We start from the raw sequence: 19,958 nt of genomic DNA on the forward strand, positions 1-19,958 counted from the left end.
TGTTCTTACTCGTTGTGATTCCAGACAACTTCCAGTGCTCAAAATCAATTTCCTGACCAAAAATGCCTTGGCTGCTCAACTTCTCAACTTCTCTTGTCCTTAACTCAAGGACTAGAGCTCAAGGCTGGACAGACCTTTGAAGGGGAGCCCCTTGGGCAGGACCAAAAGGCAGTGGCAGTGTGGGATGTGTATGAGAGGCAAAAGGAGACTCCTTCGAGCCGGAGTTGAACCAGCGACCTAAGGATGGCCATGCCAGGGAGCCTACAGTCCTCCGCTCTACCAGCTGAGCTATCGAAGGAATTGCAGACACACTCCCCAGACCTTGCCCAGCACACACTCACCCAGCACTTTTGCCAAGCCACAGTGTGCCATCTTGCCTCTATTACACATCTTCCTTCAAACAGCCTCAGCTGAGACATCACAGAACCTTGCTCATGTGCTCCATAACCTCTTTCAATATCATCTTCTACAGATGAACTTCCTCACAGCCTCACAGCCAGAATATAGAGCTTACCTATATCCTGCTGCATTTTCCTTGATTCCCTTTCACTCTGCTATCTTCAGCCCTCTGCTCAAGCATAAGATACAACAAAATGACAGCCATCCTTTTATTCTGTAACTGAGTGTTGGGACATCATGTGTAAGTCCTCTGAACGTCTCTTTCTGGAAACTGAAAGCACCTACTCTCCTCAGTCTGTCTTTAAAGAGAATTCCTTGAGTTCCTTGGTGGCCCTCCACTGAGGTTGCTCTGTTCCATTGATGTCCTTTTCTCTACTTCCCTTGACACTTGAGAGCTGTCAAGCAAAGAGAGAGAACATCAATTCCTCTGCCAAACTGCCCCTGGCAGTCTTGATACAACCCTGGATGTCATCTTGCTCTGTAAATCCAGGGCACACCTTGAATCTTCCCACAGCCCCCAGAGAATAGATGGATCCCTGGCAAAGGGCCGTGTATCCAAGCAAGGGGAATGAAAAGCATTGGAGAATGCAGGCATCGATCCCGCTACCTCTCACATGCTAAGCGAGCGCTCTACCACTTGAGCTAATTCCCCAGGCTGCAGCCTCTGACTGAGGTCCTCTCCCCTCCCAGGCACTCAGCCCTGCACCCAAAGCCTGCGCCTCCCATTCATATCACTCTGACACCACCAACCCACCCACTCACTTTCCTGCTGGAGGTGAGTGCAGACTAGCCCCATAGTCAGAATCACCATCCCCTGCCCAAGGGTTCACCAGGAAATGCCTTGGCTGGTCATTTCCCCAGCCTCAGACAAGAGCTTATGGCTGGACAGACCTTTGAAGGGAAGCCTCCTGGGCAGGATCAGAAAAAGGCAGCAGTGTCATTTCCAGATGTGTGTGAGAGGCAAAAGGTGACTCCTTTGAGCCAGAGCTGATCCAGTGACCTAAGGATGGCCATGCCAGGGAGCCTACAGTCCTCCACTCTACCAGCTGAGCTATTGAAGGAAGCATGGGCATAGCCTCCTCATGTCCTCTGATACTTCATAGTGTTGTTGTATCTGACCCTATAGAGCATGCTTTCCTGTCTTCAAAATATTGCTATCCTTATTCAGAAGCCCCCTCATCAGACCCACCCCTGTGTCTGAGCCTGGCCTGATCTTGCTTTTCAACCTAAGCCACCACTGACAGAGGTCTTGAGTTTATTTCACTTACTTCATTTTCATAAGAGCCTTTATCCATCTTGACACACTTATCCATCTTGAGGGATAGCTGTTTCTCTGTTTGCTGTCACTTTTCTCTCCCAAACTTGCTTGCTGCTGTGGAGGGCTGCAGTGGGCAGTGATCCTAAGGCGGTGAAGGAGAAAGTCATTCACCATGAGAAAAATATGAATGGACATAAACCCATGGTTTTGGTATAGGAAGTAGACTTCAAACTCCTTTGTTCATTTCACTCTCTACTTTTTTGTCTTCTTCTTTTTTGTCATAATGAATCCTATTTGTTACCTAACTGGGAATCTCACTTTTCCAGGGACCCACAGGTACTCACAGTACCATATACCTAGTACTTTGTGTTATCTCACACAGTTTTTGTCCTTTTATTGTTTTTTGGGTTGGACCTAACAGAGTCCTTTGTCTCACTCATATGAATTGCACTGCTAATATCTAAATCTTTTTCCCATTGCTAAATCATCTTCAGTTAGTATACATCATCTCAGTGTGCAGAGAGTTGTTTTGGCAATGAGCTCTTTTTAGTGAGAACATGTGTCCCAAAATCAAACTAAGAACATAGATTATCTTTTGTTAATTGCTGAAAGTAGTCCTGTTAGTAGTCTAAAACAATACTAGGTAAAGTGAGAGTGCAACTAATGTGTTTCGTCTTTTTAAAGTCACATTCTGCTCAAATTCTTATTTTTTATAAGATTGTTTGGGGTGTAGGTCAGCCAGAAGATGTCTTTGGGTCTCTGGGAAAAGAAAGAAGGGCTGGAAATTGATTGTCCAATCCCTGCAAACATACATGGGTTTTTGAAAGTAATACTCCTCTCTTTTTTCCTTTTTTTCTTTTGTTTTTTAATTGTTGGGGCCTGTTTTCAGGTAAGAAAAGGGATAGATTGTATAATTTACTTAAATACTTGGATGACACATAATATCATTAGTCATGCAAGACTTAGCTTGTTTTTTCAGTTCTTATATTTATTTTTTTATTGTGTTTAGGGCACATGTTTAACATGACCAAAACTTTGTGTTTAAGGTGAAATATGCACAGTGTATTAAATATGACCAAACACAAACCTATTCATGCTATTAGACACATGTTTAAGGAGTTATTTATGACCTATGATTCTGTGACTAGAGTGCAAGAGAATTGAAGAGATCGTTGGCAGAAGCTGTTCCCAGGCTGATATCAGTCTTGATATTGGCAGAATGTCTTCCAGGCAGGAACTGTCTTCAGGAACAAAGCAGTTACTTTTTACTGGAGGAGTAACCTATACTGGGACTTCAGAAGGAAATCAAGTAGGACTCTACTCTGAGGTTAAATTTGTTCGAGGAAGTGTAGGCACACTGCCTTCACACCACAAATACTATTTTTGGTCATAGCAGTTATGGCTAGCTCTCAAAATATTTGGAGAGAATATTTACAAATAGAAACGTAGCTTGGCTGTGATTGAATCGGCTTAAAACACAGCTAAGTCACTTTTGATGCCACTAGAGGTCAGCACTAGTCATTAAATAAATGTCCTGGAGACTGCTAGCTCTTTACCGGCAGTGGTGATTTTTGAAAATATCTACTTCTGTCTATGCTCGTTGTGCAAGTGTGTGTGAGTTCACACCACCAGTGCTTCACGATGGTTGGAAGCAAACTCCTTCTTCTCGGTGCCATGCTTCCCCAGTGCTGGGAGCCAAGCACTGCACTTTTCAAGCTGTACCTCTCCTCAAATGCCACAGTGCTGAGTACAGTCAGGGGCAAAAGGCAGTGACAAACCCTGACCTAGTAAAGGCTTCCAATGGCATCAGCAGCCCAAACTAGTTGGCACTACTCCACTCTCACACCATACAGGGATTACTGCATTTAGTTCTGGGCATCCCAAAATAAGAAGGATATGGACCTGCTGCAGCAAGTCCAGAGAACGGACACAAGGATACCCAGAGAGATGGAGACAGGCTGAGAGAATTGGTGTTTGGCCTGGACAAGAGAAGGCTCAAGGAAGACCTTAGAGCACCTTCCAGTACCTAAAGTGGTCCTGCAAGACAGCTGGAGCGGAACTTTTTACCACAGCATGAAGTGATAGGACAAGGGGCAATGGCTTTAAACTAAAAAGGAGTGTGTTTACATTAGATGTTAGGAAGAAATTCTTTACTGTGAGGGTCATGAGGCACTGAAACAACTTGCTCAGGAAAGCTGTGGATGCTCCATCCCCAGAAGTCTTCAAGGCCAAGCTGGATGGGGCTTTGAACAGCCTGGTCTAGTGGAAGCTGTCCATGCCCATGGTGGGGGGCCAGACCTAGATGATCTTTAATTTAGGTTTCTTCCAATCCTAACTACTCCATGATCCTGTGAAAATAACCATTCTGTGATGGTTCCTATGATGATCCTATGACAACCCCCTTTTACTCCTTTAAGGATTGTCTCAGAAGTGCAGCAGTGAGGAACTAGGCCAAAAGACAGGCTCTTGAAACTGGGATTAACTCATTATGCTTTGCCACCTTGTCCTTCAAAAAGATGCTTCCTTTCTATTGTAATTGCTAACTGTGCTCTCCATCATCACTGTCTGGGCTTCTACAAACACAGACACTGTTTACAACATTTTAATGTAGCTACTATTGATAGGCAATTGAACACAGAATTTCCTTTGCCATATAAGAAAATAATGTTGCCTGGATAAGCAGTGTGATCATCATGTTTTTAAACAACCTTTAAAAAATCTTTATCTTTGCTAAAACCTGCTAAATGATGCAAATGAGTTGGCAATCATAATGCAACAAATGCCTGGGATTTATTATCATGTTGCAATCTGTGCTTTCATCATATATCACTGTCTACTTTAACACAGTAGCTGACTAGGTATCAATACACAAAGTTCATTCTCAGTGCAATAGGCACACCTCTTTCATCAAAACTTTCATGTTTGGTTCCTTTGTGTCACTTTTCTTCCACTGAGTACATCAGAGCTGGAAAAAAGAAGGCTGAACACACAGTTCAGAATTATTATCACTCTGTGAAAATATTTTTTGCAATGTTTTGTGTCTGTATATATGCACATATGCAGATGACTTATTTTCCTTCTGGTTTTTTTTGTTTGTGTCTCATATTTAAGAAAATTGGCTTTGAAATATCATCCTGACAAGAATCCAGACAATCCAGAGGCTGCAGAAAAATTTAAAGAGATCAACAATGCTCATGCAACCCTGACTGATGTGTCCAAGCGAAACATATATGACAAGTATGGATCATTAGGGCTCTATGTGGCAGAACAGTTTGGTGAGGAAAATGTTAACACCTACTTCATGCTCTCCAGCTGGTGGGCAAAGGTAAGCTGTTATTCTCTTTTGGAAATCGAATGCTACAATGCACACTGACAATTACATACACAAGGAACCACGTGAAAAACATGATCTCTCTACAGGCTAAAAGGATCCTAAAAAAAGGATATGATCTGACTCTAAACTAAAAACTTAATAAAACAAAATTATCTGGAAAATCGATGGTGGCAGAATGTAACGTAAACTCAGACTAGCACTAATATAGAAAGTTTTATCTTTTTTTTAACCTGGTATATAATTATAGTACATGTTTTGTAACACTTTCAGACATTAATTAGATTTGAAACTAGTGCTCCAGGTTAATTTTGACTTTCTTTTCTGTAATGACTAAATAAAAATGACTCATTATTCAAACACAAGAAGTCCCATTTATGTGACAACCAATTAATTAATTATTAAGGTACAAATTTAGCTGTCTTTTTTGCTATATATATCATACAATGCAAGTAAGCAATAATAATACATAACACTATGATTATGGCATGATATATGTGCCTTGGTGATGGAGTGAGAGAAAGGAACTCAAAGAAAAGATTAGAGGAGTGGAATGGAGGAAGGGAGTACGACAGGAAGAGAATGATATAACAAAACCCTGCATATTGCTCAAGAAAAAACACAAAAGGGGCTGTTCTAGTCATGAAGGAGTTGGGTTCGTTTGTTCCCTTATCACATTGGTGTCCTCTGATGTTTGCATATATCAAATTCAAGTGTTTCTGCAAATACTGAAATGTTACAGACATGCAACACACAGAATTGCAAATGTGGAAAATCCACGCAGTTTCCATCCCACCCGTCTCCAGCCACAGCAGCCCCGGAAAGCACTCTGCTGGGCTGTGACAGAATACACAGGAAGATGATCTGTACTGCTTGAAGCAATGTGATGACAGTTTTTATCTGAGAACTGTGGAACCCAGAATTCTCTGTTCAGCAAGGAACAGGCCAGTGCTGCATTGCCCCACATTTCCCTTTTAAGCTGGGAAGTCACTTGGGCACTTTGGGGTCTTAGAAGCCATAATTTGACTTCTGAATCAGGATGAGGCAGAAGCTGCTCAAATGCAGAAACAGTGCATGAAACCAATGAATAAAGTACGGGTGTTTAAATCAAACTTGCAAAGGTGCTGCCCCTCAGGGGCTGGTTGGATGCTGCCTGCTTGCAGCTGCTGTAGCTGCCTCCTGCTGCAGGCTGGACACCCCACCATAGCTGCTGTCATCTCCTGATGGATCATTCCCCCTTGTCTTTGCTGCCCACCCTCTCCTTCTGCCTCTTTGTCACAGGTGGCCTCAGCACTGACAGGGCAACAGCGTGGACTCCTTTAACAGTTTTTGGCAAAAAAGATTTCTTCACCATTTCTTTTTTTTTTTTTAACTTCTGTTTTTCTTTTATTTGGTGATCTTTAATGGAGATTTTATGGAGTATAAAATCCTCTGGGGTCATAAAATCAGGTACAGAAATAACCACTGTGGCTTTGACTCATAAAGAGAGCAGTGGGGAGTAGAGAGAAGCTCATAAGTCTCCAACAACTAAAGGAGAAATGTGAGGATTGCTCCAAGCAAGCTGTATCCCAGAGGTGAGACAAGACACGCTGAAGAGCAAAGTAATTACTATTTCCTGGTTTTCAAGAATTTTTTACAAAAAAATTTTAAAATATATATATAGAGTCATTTGAGGATTACCACAGGTGGTCTGTCTATGTCTCCCCCAACCCAAAATCCTGCCACCCCCAAAGCATAAAGGGGCCACCAAGTGGTTTTGTTAGTTAGTTTGGTTGTGGTTTTTTTCTTTTTTTTTTCTTTTTTTGCAAGTTGAGCTCTCACTATTTCTCATTTGTTTTTAACTCATGCACAAATGAGTTAAATGGATCAATTTGAAATTTTTATATTGGTCATCATAATACTAGTTGAGTCTGAAGCATCATCTGCAGATGACCTCTGTACTCCTGATTTCCTCCATTCTAGTGGAGGACAGTAGGGACCACAGCCTTGGCTTGTTATCTTCCTCATTGCACTCATTCCTCTTCCCAGCACACTCATACCAGGAAAATCTGACAGTTGCAAGGAGTTTTATCATTAGCAGTAAAGAAACTCAAATGAAAGGAGAAATGAAAAATGAAAATTACTGTTCTTTTTGAGAGTGCTAGAGTTTTTAGCAGGCATATTAAACTGGGAACATACAGACATGGGTAATGAGAACTCAAATTGCTTCTCCACTGGCAGCATAGAGGTTGTTTAGCTGTTTTAGCAAAAACCAATTCACCTTCTACCATGAAGACAGTTCATTGATTAAATAAATAAACTGATTTTTGATTTAACAACTATGATAATATAAGTACAAGAAATGTTGAAACATTAAAGGTATCATGAATAAACTCAATGTGTTTTTCCCTATACACACTTTCATTCTGTTTTATTTTTTCATTCTATACATTGTGGTGATTTATTCTCCATAATGGCATAAATGATAAGCAGTCAGATAACTTATTTTGGGAATTATGGCACTGTTTCAGGTGTCCATTAGAAGGAAAGCAGTTTACGACAGAAAGTCTGAGTCCTTCTTTTCATTTAAAAGCTCCTTGCTCACTCTAGATACATGCTTATATTAATATTAGGCATATAAATAGTCTTATTACCTTCAAAGATGCCCCAGCCAGCCCCCACTAACGTTACCTCAGACATGCATACATAATATTATTTGCATAGCTCCATTGTCTGAGTTTGACAATATCCTGACATTTGTGCTTACTTTCTTCTTCAAGCAGCATATTGTCTTAGGAACACAACAAATACTTGGCAGACTGAACAACTGTCATGCTAAAGCCAGGCTGTACCTCCAACCCATATATAGCTGGTAGCCACAAAGCTGTGCTGCTTTTACCCACACATTCAGAGAATCATAGAATGGTTTGGTTTGGAAGGGACCTTAAAGATCATCCAGTTCCAAGCCCCCTGCCATGTGCAGAGAGACCTCCCGCTAGACCAGGCTGCTCAGAGATTGATTCAACCTGGTCTTCAACACCCCCTGCAATGCGGCACTCGTAAACTCCTCAGGACAACCTGTTCCACTGCCTCACCACCCTCACAATGAAGATTCCCTCCCAAATACCTAATCTAAATCTACTCTCTTTCCATCTATTTCCACATATCAGCTCTGATTTGCTTTCCAGGAATGTCACTGGTTTTCCTTTGCTCTTATACCGTTATGTCCATGAAGAGATGTCCATGGAGATTTCTTCTGTGTCACAAACATCTCCATGTAGTCCTGGATCTACCTGTGGTCAGGAGTCAGGCTGCTGTCATGTCCCCGTGGAGCACAGACTGGCAATGCCAGCCTAAAGGCTCCCCTCCTACATGTGCCATTGCTGTGATGCAGCACACACTTGAACATCTGGGGAGCTGTGCTGTGAACCCAAGCACTGGCCTCACTGAAGGAAGAAAGCTCTGTAAATTTAAATTTTCTGGCTCTTGACTCTTTCCAAGATCCCTGGTCTTGGCCCCAGGCAATTGTGTTGGCTCTCCTGAATCCTCTATGCTTTGTGCCATGGGGACAAGAGTGATGAAAGGCGAGAACTTCCTGCTACCTGAGTCCCCAGATCAAGGAACCATAGTCTGAGGACTATAATTTAGGAGATGTCACCTGCACAAGGAGATGTGTGGTCCTGCACAAGCTAATGGGGGGAGAGAGAGAGACACCTACAACGGGCAATTCAAATACTCTTATGACTGAACCTTCCCCTGGAAGGGCTTTTAACTTCTCTTTGACTGTGTGGGGAGTCCATAGCAGCTACATCCTAAACTGGATGCCTTATCTCAGTGCCCAAAATTATGTGGGATGCATCTGGGTCTTTGCTTCTTTTTCTCTCAGCTTTGTTATTGACAAGAGCTTGCCAGTAAATAAGTGTTTGCAAAAATGATCTTGGGCAAATGAGTCATTTTAAAGATGGAAATGAGTCATGTTAAGGTGGGTAGGGTTTTGCATACTGCCTGGAGGGTTTTTCTGAGGACCATCAGCAGAACAGCAGACTTTGAAACCTTGAGCATGTGGGGGCCTGTTGGTTGGTGTCTTCTTTGTGGATTTGGTCCTTAGTGACAAATAGGAGGTTGTGAGTGAGAAGGGTTTTGGAAGACCTGGCCCTTGTCCAGGCACTGGGACAGCAGGTGGACTCCTCTGAGTGCCAAGCACTTAGGAACCAGAGTTCTGCCTTCATCTGTAAGAGAGAGCCACAAGTTTGGGGAAGGTCACTGCTAACAGGACTTTCATCCTGCTGTGTTTAACCCAGGGCCTGTTTGCAGTCTGTGGTTTGCTGACTGGCTGCTACCTCTGCTGCTGCCTCTGCTGCTGCTTCAACTGCTGCTGTGGAAAGTGCAAACCGAAGGCACCCGAGGGGGAACAGCAGGAGTTCTGTGTGTCTCCAGAAGATTTGGAAGAGCAAATTAAGAACGACATGGAAAGAGGTGCGTATTGTAGGGGCTTACTGTGTGGCAAAGCTGTTCAAAACAACCTTCAAAGCCTGTAGTCCAGATGTTCTGCTCACAATGCTGAGGCTGCTTCCAGACTTTAGTGGAGACATGCCGAGTCACTCTAGCAAAGCCCACAACCCAGTGAACCTCCCAAATTATCTATTAATGAAAAACCAAACTTATGGGATGTACAACTAAACATTTCCTGTATCTCTTATGAGACACTTACACAATAAATGTCTTAGGGCACATTTTAAGAGACAATGTTCATCCTCTAGCCTCCATGCCCACGTTCCTTTATATCCTAGATCCTATATTCGTACAGTAGGCTCAGCTGGACTGGTGCCTGTCACATCTGATTGGCCTGAATAAGCTGTCATTCAGACTTTAGTTGTGTAAAATTTATCCCTGCTTGTGGTGGATATTGTACCCATTCAAGAGAAGGCTTCAAGAAAAGATGCCAAATTTCCAACAGTAAGGTTGTGCAGTAACCCAGGAGTGTATGCATGGGAGCTGCCATGGACCTGTCCCTCTCCCATCCAGCTCCCAAGCTTCTCACTCTCTTCTGCAGTAGCAATTCTACCTTACTCAGGCCTTGGATAAAATCCAGGTGTAAACTAATCCTCTCAAAAATGTCTGTAGTTCCTGGCCCATTTAATTCTCTGGTGTGCTTCATGGTGGAGCAGGCAAGTGCTAACTTAGGGGCAAGAGGAACAGGGAACTTAGGAGACAGCAACATGAGCCTGTGGCAGCAGGATGACCTTCACAGCAGGTCAGCCTCTTTTTTTGCCTTTGCTGCATCCCCCCAGCTGCACGTTCAGATTTTGGCTATGCCAAGGGATGATGGGGATGTTTTCATAATTTGACACTAGTATGGGATACATGCTCTGAACAGAGTCCTGTCCCAGTGTGCCAAAGTGGGGCAGTTTTGCCTTCATATTCAGGGGAAGCAGAAACATCTCAAACTGGATAGATATGTACAGAGTGAGAGATGCAGTGACCCTTGCTCCAGCAATAAGAACCCAAGGTACCAGGGAAGGACTGGAGACACTTTTCAGTTGCAAATGTACATAAACTATGATTAAGATTATGGGTTTTTTATTAGGAAGGACCTAAGTCAGCTCACTCATTTTCTCTTCCATTGTTATGGAAGATCTTCTACTGTTATATTCTTATGTTTATTATGCTTAAAATAGCACTGCCAGATTGCAAATGTCATGTTCCCTTAGCAGTAAGAAAATTTTCCCTCCCAACTTTTCACACAAATTTACCCTTCCACAAATATGTAACAAAACACTTGTAGTAGTTGAAACAAATGCTATTTTTATAACTGCTATGCCAATGTGTGGTGGTGTTTTTAAACTGATTTTGCCTAGAGGCATATCAAGGTAAACACAGTCAGCTTAAAAATTGATCATACTTAATCAGTCTCTGCAAAGGCAATAAAAACTACTTGTGAAAACTTCTGAGTTGGGAAAGTATTTTTTCCCAACACAGAAGTATTTTTAACCATAATACCTTGAGACAAAACTAATAAACTTTAAAACATTAGGCACCTGAAAAGTGCAAATCTAAAGTGGGTCTTGTTCTTCATGAGTCTCTGATACCAAAGCCAATTCTAAAGTAGAAGTATGGACCTTTGAAGAATCAGAATGCTTAATTTCTGCCCATTTTCTTAATTTGTTTATTTTTAATTTGGATTATATTTATTTTAATTCTCCCTCAAAATCCAGAACAAAATTCCCTGGTGCTCTTTCTTTCTGGCACAGGTACCAGAAGGTATTGGTATTCTTTAATTTTAGGCCCCCTTGATATCCCTTTACTCCCACTGAGTCCCACTGAGACCAAATTAAAAATTAATTTTAAATGCTTAGCAAAGTACCAGTCTGAAAAAATAACATAATATGGAATTTCATGTTTTAAGTATTTGGAAGACAGTATTAAATACATAGGTAGGGTCTGAAGGAAACTAGATCTTTATACCTTTCCTACCCTCCTCTTCAGTCTGGCTACATTTTCCTCCTAATCAAAACCAGCAAGTCTCAGTAAAGCAGAATTCTCTTTATTTTAGAAGAGATCAACACATAAGGAATAAAATAAAAGCTTTATGACAAAGAGTAGCACGAGCATCTTTTCTGCAGCTGAAAGGAAAACAGGCTATGCATTTAGGAAAAAAAAAAAAGAATGACAACCAGATCAAAGTGTGCTGCCTCCCTTCCTTCTTCCCTTGTCATCCCAACTTCAGGCATGCTGGCCAGAAAGACACAGCTGACTTTTAGACTAGCAAAGACTGGGCTTTTTTGAATGTTGAGCCATAGAAATTAATACTCATGCCTTCCTTTAGGTAAATAATAGAAATGTTCCTGTATGTAATTCAGAAACAAACTGTGTAATTCAGAATCACTTGTGCAGCAGATTTAATTTTGGAAGAGGAGATTCTATTAGGATCCGAGTTCTTTGCATGCCCTCTGAGCACAGACTGAGCATTCCAGCCAGTAATTAATTTCTCTGCTTCCTGCTGTCCCCAGCATCTACAGTATTGCTAACCAGAACTTCTTACTGAGGTCAAATGTAGATTTTTCAAGCTAAGGCCCCACTAAAAACTATCCAAATATTTTTTTAATCAGCCATTGTTTTTCTGAGGAATGCATCATTGATAAAGCATCAAAATTCCTGATGCTACAAAGCTCTGAGACTGAGCCCTTAGTAGTTGTGCTCAATGGGAGCTGCCTGCTGCTGGCTGCACTGCCCAAAGGACTTGAGATTTAGACCTCAACTGCCATGTCAAACTGGCATGACTAGAATAATTTTTCAGTTCCTCACATTTCTCAATAACAAAATTAACATTTTACAGAGTTGATTTCATTCCTCATACTAACATACCATAAAACATAATTATTAGTGAAAAAGAAAGAGGTGTGAGACCAAAGGTTCAGTGATTCATTCCTTAAAATGTAAGAGCAAAGTGAGTTGCCACTGAAATCAACATAATCATGCCAAAGGCTTCAATTCTGTTGATTTTCTATTTCTCCAGAAAAAAAAAAATCTAGGGGAATTCATATTCCTCTAGAAAAAGGGTTTAGTCAAATAAATGTCACTAGTTCTAGTGCTCAGCTAGTTCAATGTCTCCCTTGAGAGCCTTGTTTTACAGCATGTATTTCCAGGGGTAAGATGACCATCAGAACTAAAGGAAATTAGGGGCTTGCAAGCCCTGGCACATACTTAGCTTACAAGGATTTCTCCTCATAACTATTGATTTGTACCAGAGGACTCTGACCTAATATAGAGCAGAAAACGAAAAATTAAATGTTTCGTTTGTGCTACTACATTTTAAAGATGACATTTTTTAGTGTTTCAGATCAAACATGACATTAGAAAGGTGCAAAATAAGGTAATCTGTGGTATCCTGCCATGTTGTTATAGGTAACCTGTCAAAATGCACTGGCAGAGGGAAGTATCACTCGCTTGTCTGCAGCACAGACACGTGCAACACTTCATCACTTTCCCACACACATGGGGCAGGTTGACAGATTTTGCTTCCACTGAAGTTGATGGCAAAATTTTTGTTAACTTTTGTGTTCCCGGAGGAGGTGGCATTGGAATTTGGATTGCCTTTGTACTTCAGGCTGTAATGATGCACTCAAAGCAGTTTGGCAGGTCTGTTCTCTCCTGTTCGGTTATCGTTGTAAGAACAAAGCAAGGCATTTCTAGACCAACTTTTATTTTACAGAAAATGAATTCTGGGAGAGAAAAAAAAAAGGACAAGAATAAAAGAAGCTGAGTAGAAAAAATACTTTCCCAACTCAGAAGCAAAAAGTTTTTATCACTTCATTGTCTCCTCCACACTCCATATGATACAAATGTAGGCGAACAGTGAGCAGGAGCTATCTATAGAAGGCAGTTTAAACTGTGAATTCTGCCTCACCTCCATTCTGCAGCTTGCCATTAGCAGACTATATTTGTACAGTTTATTATGCTATGGGTCCCTGTTCTGCTAAAAAACCCTATAATAAATCTTAGAAGGGTCCAAGCAGCAAAATGCTTGGTGAGGGTGTCAGCTAAGAGCTATCTGCAGATCAGCTGGAGGCAAGGCGACAGATTTGCAGTGGGTCCTGCTCTCCTGTTGCACACCTGGGTATCACAGCAAAATGAACTGCTAATCTCTGCCCTCCATCAACAATCTTCCAGAAAATGAACAACTTGGAGGCAGAAGTGGGTGGGAGAGAATGCTGCTCAGAAATCTAGAAAACACACAGCAACTTAAAAATGGATTGGAACTGCCAAACTAATATGAGCCTGAGCTGAGCTCAAAGCATTAATTACTCATAGACTTTTAGAAGTTATGAAACACGTCTGTCTTTGACCTTGTGTCTAAATATGGAATTGCCCATACAGAGAAGCTGCTTGGCATTTAATCATTCTTGCCTTTCACCTTGACAGAGTCAAAGTTGTTCTACCCCCACTGAGTGGAAGCCGTATGGCATGCAATTAGATTCCTGCTCTGGGTTAAGTTACTCCTGTACATTACATCTTTTGCCCATGATTCATCCCATCAACTGTCATGTAAACAGAAGGAAATGTCAGATGAGATTTTTTTCCCTGAACATTTGGTCATTTGGCAAAAAAAGTCATAATTTGTATTTGATTACTGTGAAGACTTTGCTAGTATCAAGATATAGACAGTCCAAAGTTTTCATACGAAACATTTCACTAAGATGGCTGAACTTGTAAAAGTCAGTCTCTGAGACTTGAGTACTTCCCTCCCTCCAAAAAACATGTGGCTTGGAAAGAGGCCCAGAAGAAGCTGGCTTACTGCACTTTCTAAACCTTGTTCTTTATCAGACGGAACACAGTAGCCATCAAACTCTGTAAAGACTTCACTTCTACTTTCCTCCACTCTACAACAAATGAATTTTTATAGATATATTGGAAAAGCAAATACAAACTTGCACGGAGTGAGAAAGTACACAGCAGTAAGGATTTATAGAGTGATAATATGAAGTTTTGGCAGTTCCAAATTCATTAAAATAGTAATTCCCAGAGTCCTATTGCATATACATTACATAAGACTTCAAATTCAATTTAACATTTTTATTTAACTAGCTGGCTTTCAGGATAGATATGATTTCTCTCCGCTCAAGTGTATTACTATTACTGCTCACGTATTTTTTCCTTTTAACTCTCCTCCTTCTTTACTGTTAACTCTGCCTTCTTCAAGACTCATTTCTGTCCCATTTTCACAAACACTGTCAAGGTTAGTGCTTGCTGACTCACAATAGCTCTGATTATATTCAGCCATTTGTAGGAACAAGCACTTGCTATTAGAACAGGCAGGAACCTTTAGCCTGCAAGCTCTGCCAAGAACCAGGCAGAGCAAATGTCCAGTCTAACAGCAGCAGCAACACCCAGAAATCTGCCATTGTATGAGGACTAGGAGGAAGAGCATTTGTAGGCTTGGTGTGGGCAATGTCACCTTGTTGGTATCCACACAGCTGTAACCAGAAGAGCAAATGAAATGTTGTGGTGCTAACAAGAAATCTGACTTTGGTAGCAAGTGAAGGGTTCTTAAAGTAATCTTTGTTGTCCTCTCCAATTTAGATGGAGAAACTCCTATTACGCTTCAGCCGACTAACGTCACTGAGAAGACACAACTGATTGGGGACAGCCACCGGAGCTACCACACTGAGTCCTAGGGCAGGCCAGGGACCTGCTGAGCTTCTCACTGACTCTCACAGTGAGAAAAACATGAGATAAGTCCTGCAGCCTGTGTTCACAGTTGTCTTTAAGCTAATAAAAAGTAACCTGAGAGTAATTTCCTACCAAGGCAGAGTCTGGCTCTATGCTACTTCCAATAGGTTGATACCTGCACTGTGTAGGGATATACCCATGGCCTGTACAGAGCATGCTGGTCTCTCACAGCTTCAAATTGTCTTTTCCTCTAATAATATTTCCTTTGGGATAGCTGGCCTTCTCCCAGCCTGCATCTGTAGTTTCCCCTCCCAGACGCAGTCGTGACTCCCTTTATGGACACACTGGCTGTCCCTGCCCCAGGAACTTTCCCTGGATGCAGCAGTTTTGCTGGACGGGAAACATTCCTGTGAGGGAGCCCCACAAGTGCTCTTTAGCAGGTCTCAGAGAGAAAGTTGTTGGCACGACAGATGGGGCTCTCCTTCCCAGAGAAGAAGTGCTCTTTGGAGGGCAGCTAGTGGCTTGCTGGGACCCAGCTCTGGCAGTTATAAATCCTGAGCCAAGACAAAGTGCTAGGAGATTTTTCTGATGGTTGTTACAGCGCAGGTCACTCCAAATCCAGGAGCCTCATCCAGAAGCACACATAGGCTCTGTATCTTCCCCAGCAAAAGCTGCAAACCCATGAGACAAACCCTGGGCTGTCCCAGAGCCTCTCTCCTCCTCCCAGGGGCCTGTGGCAAAGCTCCTCCTTTTGGTTCCCAGCCAACAGCTTTCTGCCAGCTGGCTCACTGCACCGTGCCCTTGGCTCGTGGCCCTGCTGCCCTGCTGGCACTGGGCTGGGAGCCACCACACCAGCACAGGCACTGGGGCTGTGGGAGCAGCAAGGACTTGGCAGGGAAAGCAAGCAGCAAAGGAGTGACCGTCCTCCTCAGCAGCTCATTGGGGTAAGACTGAAACCTCCCTTCTGGGCACAGGGGCTTTAAGAGCACATGGCATAATTTTAAATAAAGAGGCAGGAATGAGGTGTATGTTCAGGTGCACCACTGCACAAATCAGTGGAGATACATGTGGGCATGGCTAAAGGAAGCATGAAGAACTTAGGCCACTAATTTGTAAGAGCTAAAGGAATACCTCTTAAATCTTAAGCTTAGCACCTCACTGATTTGACATAGTAGTTTAAGCCTGAGGCAGCAGAATTTCTCCTTATTGATCATTTTACATCAATCATTGTCAGTTCTGTGTATTTGCTATTTTTGCATGCTGTGGTCTAAAGGGGGGGTCACAATGTTCCACTAAATTATACAGACTTGTGAATATATAACTAGCTGAAAGTGTTGTTCCCTTTCTTAAAATTGGATCCCAGAGTTGTGAAACATTATTATCTTCCTTCTATTCTCACTTTTGACATCAAATGTCATTCATCTAAATATATTGGGAAAAGAATGTGTTTTATAGAACCAGCTGTAACTTCAAAGTCAAGACATACTACTTTCAATGTTTCTTAAAAAGTCCCATCACACAAGGATATTTTCAAAACCATTACTTCCTGTTCCAGTTATATATCTGTTCCCTGGACGCAGGCACTGAGGACGGCCAACATGCACACTGCCCTCAGAAATGGCCCTGGTTTTCTTCTTCAGAAATGAGGGAAGATGCTGACATGACCAGAGTGCACAGGCACTCACTTCCCTCCTACCCACAGGCTCCTCTTTGTCCTCAGTTGCAATGGTTTTGGAAACCACTTGTGTGTACATAATTCCAGACCACCATCCTACCTGCCCATTGAGGATGTGCCCATCCAACCCATCAGTGCCAGGAGAGGGGGCAGGTGCCACCATCCTGCCACTGAGGAGGCATGACCCCAGAGGCTTGTCTTTCCAGTGGTAGCCCAGTGCTGCACATCTTCCTGTCAAGGGGATGGATCAGAAAGCTCTGGAGTGCTGTGAGATGGGCAGAGCCCAGAGACTGGGCACTCCTCTTTTGCCTTTCTCCACTATTCCCCTTTTCAGGGTGTTTGTTCTGGCGTAGGATGTTATCCCCAGTGAAGGAGTAGGGAGAGCACATAGTACATAACAAATCTGCAGGTAAAGTAATTTCCTAAGTTTCACTGTCTGGTAGGGAAATTTAGTGTGAAAATGTCCAAATGTTACCTAGTGACTATTTCCACCAGAGAGCTGAAAGAGGCACGGGGAGAAAAGTCTGGTGTAAAGCTGTGTTTTATACGTGGAATCCTTTCCCATATGAAATCCATCCTACTTTTCCCATGAAAGTCATTGGGAATTGCACCCTTGATTTCAACAACAGCTACAGAGCAGGCCCAAAGCTAGGGAGGAAGAAGCAAATCCCATAATAGCAAAAGCAACTGGGGAATTTTTTTCACACGCAACACCTCTGATGGGTCTAGAGGGCCATCGCCAAAGTTCACCAAAACCAAGGAAATTTTCTCCATGGGCTTGAGATGTACCACAAGTCATGTGGTTCTTATTTACACTTTCTAAATGAGAGCCTTTTCTTGGGAAAGATTTATGGCTGGATCTCACAGTGTGAAGCAAAGATGGACAAGCTGCTGCATGTTTTACAGACACAGGGCTCTGTACAGAAGAGCCACAATGCATTAGTTAACATGTCAGTTAGCAAAAAATCTCAGAAGAAACCTGTGACCAAGCCTCTGAGGGGGTTGTCCAGGACCTGCAGCTTAAAGATTTGAGTGTCTGAACTCATGGTTTAATTTCAAATAGGTAACTTAGTTTTTAAAGTACCAAAGCATTTGTGTCTCTCATTGATGTGAAGATCAGTATTCTGAGGACATGTGGAGATAGAATGATGAAGGATTTCAGGACTTAGCTCTTCAATGTGCTTTTACTCTGTTTGCTTTTCAGAAACGTTCCTAAAATGAACACATGCTAACATTATCTGCTTTTGTGTACAGTTCAGTTGCACACCCAGAAGTCTTGTCAAAATGTACATATTCTTGATTTATTTCTGTTTTGCTACATTTATTTATATGTAAACTTCCATGTATTCAAATCTACCTTGGCTGTCAATCACTCTGACTAATAAAGGTTGTATGCATGAATTGTAGCACTCCCTTTACCTTGCCACACTATCAACAACTTAATTCCAGTAACAGCTAGAGAAGCTGTTGAGACAGCTGGCCCAAGTTATGGCTTTGCTCCCTGGCAAGTGTCAAATGACAGCTCAGGGTTTCCCCGAAGAGGAACTTGCTCTTGGATTGCAGCAGATGTGCCCACCCATGCAAAGCAGCCAGACCCATGGCCTCACATTGTAAATCCTTTACTTAATGCAGAATGCTTGTAAAAGAAATCATCAGTGTGACAAAGTGATGTAACACAGTAGTTTCACTGGAATCAGCATCTCTAAGGAACAATTTTCCCCTGCAAAAGGTGTGTGCAGAGAGCGGAACCATGGTGCTGCTGAGGACAACAGCAGGCTTCCTGAGAAATCCAGCACCTCACTCTGCATCTGTTCAAGAGCCAGCACAGAGTGCCAGAATATCTGGGCATGCTACAAGACAGGAATATTTGTCACTAGGCTGGTATTCAGCCTCTGTGACCACAAAAGCCCAAGCATTTGAAAAATGGACAAGGAGCAGCTGTTTTGGCTGTATGTATCCTCAAAGATCTGTTCCTTTGTGTGCTTAGATATTAACATATACCCAGATTCACTCAAAACTCCAAACAGAAGAGGCAGCATAGACGATTTAGGTGTACCACCATGTAACTAGTTATTTAGGCAGTTTGTGCACTTTCACTCTCCACAACAAGTTTGTGGGATAAGCCACAATGCTTAATACAAAAAACTTCAAACATAATTGCATGTCACTTAATTTGATTGCCTACCTTGTATAAGAATGAATACCAATATGATTGCAGTCAAAAAGAATTACATATCTGCCTCTTTGTAGAATAAAATCATTAAAAAGAATTGAAGAAGAATGCTAAACTGAGCACAGTTAAAATTACTGATTTTTTCCTATGTTATCATTTCCTGTAGAAGAGAAAAGAGTGTGCTGTTACAAACCAGGGAGAAAGACCACAGATGACCACAACCCCTTTCCTTCCCTCCACAAACTGAAGTCAGCTCTCTCATCACATCTGGCTTCTCCTTTCACTTTGAGAGATGAATGGGTAGAGAGTTTCAGACAAGAGGACTTAGTTCTTTGTGCCAGTTTCACCTGTCCCAGGGCTGGGAAGACAGTAAGATGGGACAACTTATAGGTGTGGTAGCTGACACCTATAACAGATAGACCCAGTAAGGACACACAATTTTCAGCTAAAGGCGAGAGTCAGTACATGCTAATCTTAGAATGGGCTGGGTAGGAAGGGACCTTAAATATCATTCCGTTCCAACCCCTGGCCATGGGCAAGGATGTGTCCTGTCCAGCCTGGACTTGAACACTTCAGTTGGCTGGATAAGAAAATGTGTTCCTTTTGTGGCAGTATGTGCAGATACAGCCTTATGCTGTAAAAACAGTGTCTAGACATTTGGAAGAGAGGAGACTTGGAAAAATGACCTTTGGAATTTCAACATCCTAATTAACTGCGATGACACAAAGGGATCTCAGCCGGTATCCTCCTGCACTGACTTGCTTTGTGACACGTTGGAGTATGAGCACACATCTTGTTTTCCTTTAGAAATTCAGGAGGTGTTGGCAGTCCTGCATTAGGCTCAGCATTCTCTGCTCCCACAGGAACAGTCGCTCCTGAAAGTGAGACACAGTGCACAGGCTCGGTTTACGATGCGGCTGGAACTCTTCTAGAAAAGCAACTGTATCTGCCAAAGGCTAAAGAGACAATTGCT

General features: G+C 42.3%; 1 protein-coding gene and 1 non-coding gene across 2 annotated transcripts in view; one reads left to right on the forward strand and one right to left on the reverse strand.

Annotated features, from left to right (window-relative positions):
- The window catches only part of DNAJC5B (DnaJ heat shock protein family (Hsp40) member C5 beta), a 38,463-nt gene extending 23,321 nt beyond the window's left edge, over positions 1-15,142 (forward strand). The window contains exons 2-4 of the mRNA XM_036406987.1: positions 4,769-4,982; positions 9,269-9,443; positions 15,048-15,142. Of these exons, the coding sequence (XP_036262880.1) occupies positions 4,769-4,982; positions 9,269-9,443; positions 15,048-15,142 (484 nt within the window). The remainder of the gene's footprint in view (positions 1-4,768; positions 4,983-9,268; positions 9,444-15,047) is intronic.
- On the reverse strand, positions 210-298 carry TRNAY-GUA (transfer RNA tyrosine (anticodon GUA)). Its single transcript is given in 2 exon segments — positions 210-245; positions 262-298. It is a non-coding gene; the product is annotated as a tRNA-Tyr (tRNA).
- Positions 15,143-19,958: the final 4,816 nt, after the last annotated feature.

The sequence above is a fragment of the Molothrus ater genome, chromosome 1, assembly GCF_012460135.2.
Source record: "Molothrus ater isolate BHLD 08-10-18 breed brown headed cowbird chromosome 1, BPBGC_Mater_1.1, whole genome shotgun sequence".
In the NCBI taxonomy this organism is placed as follows: Eukaryota; Metazoa; Chordata; class Aves; order Passeriformes; family Icteridae; genus Molothrus; species Molothrus ater.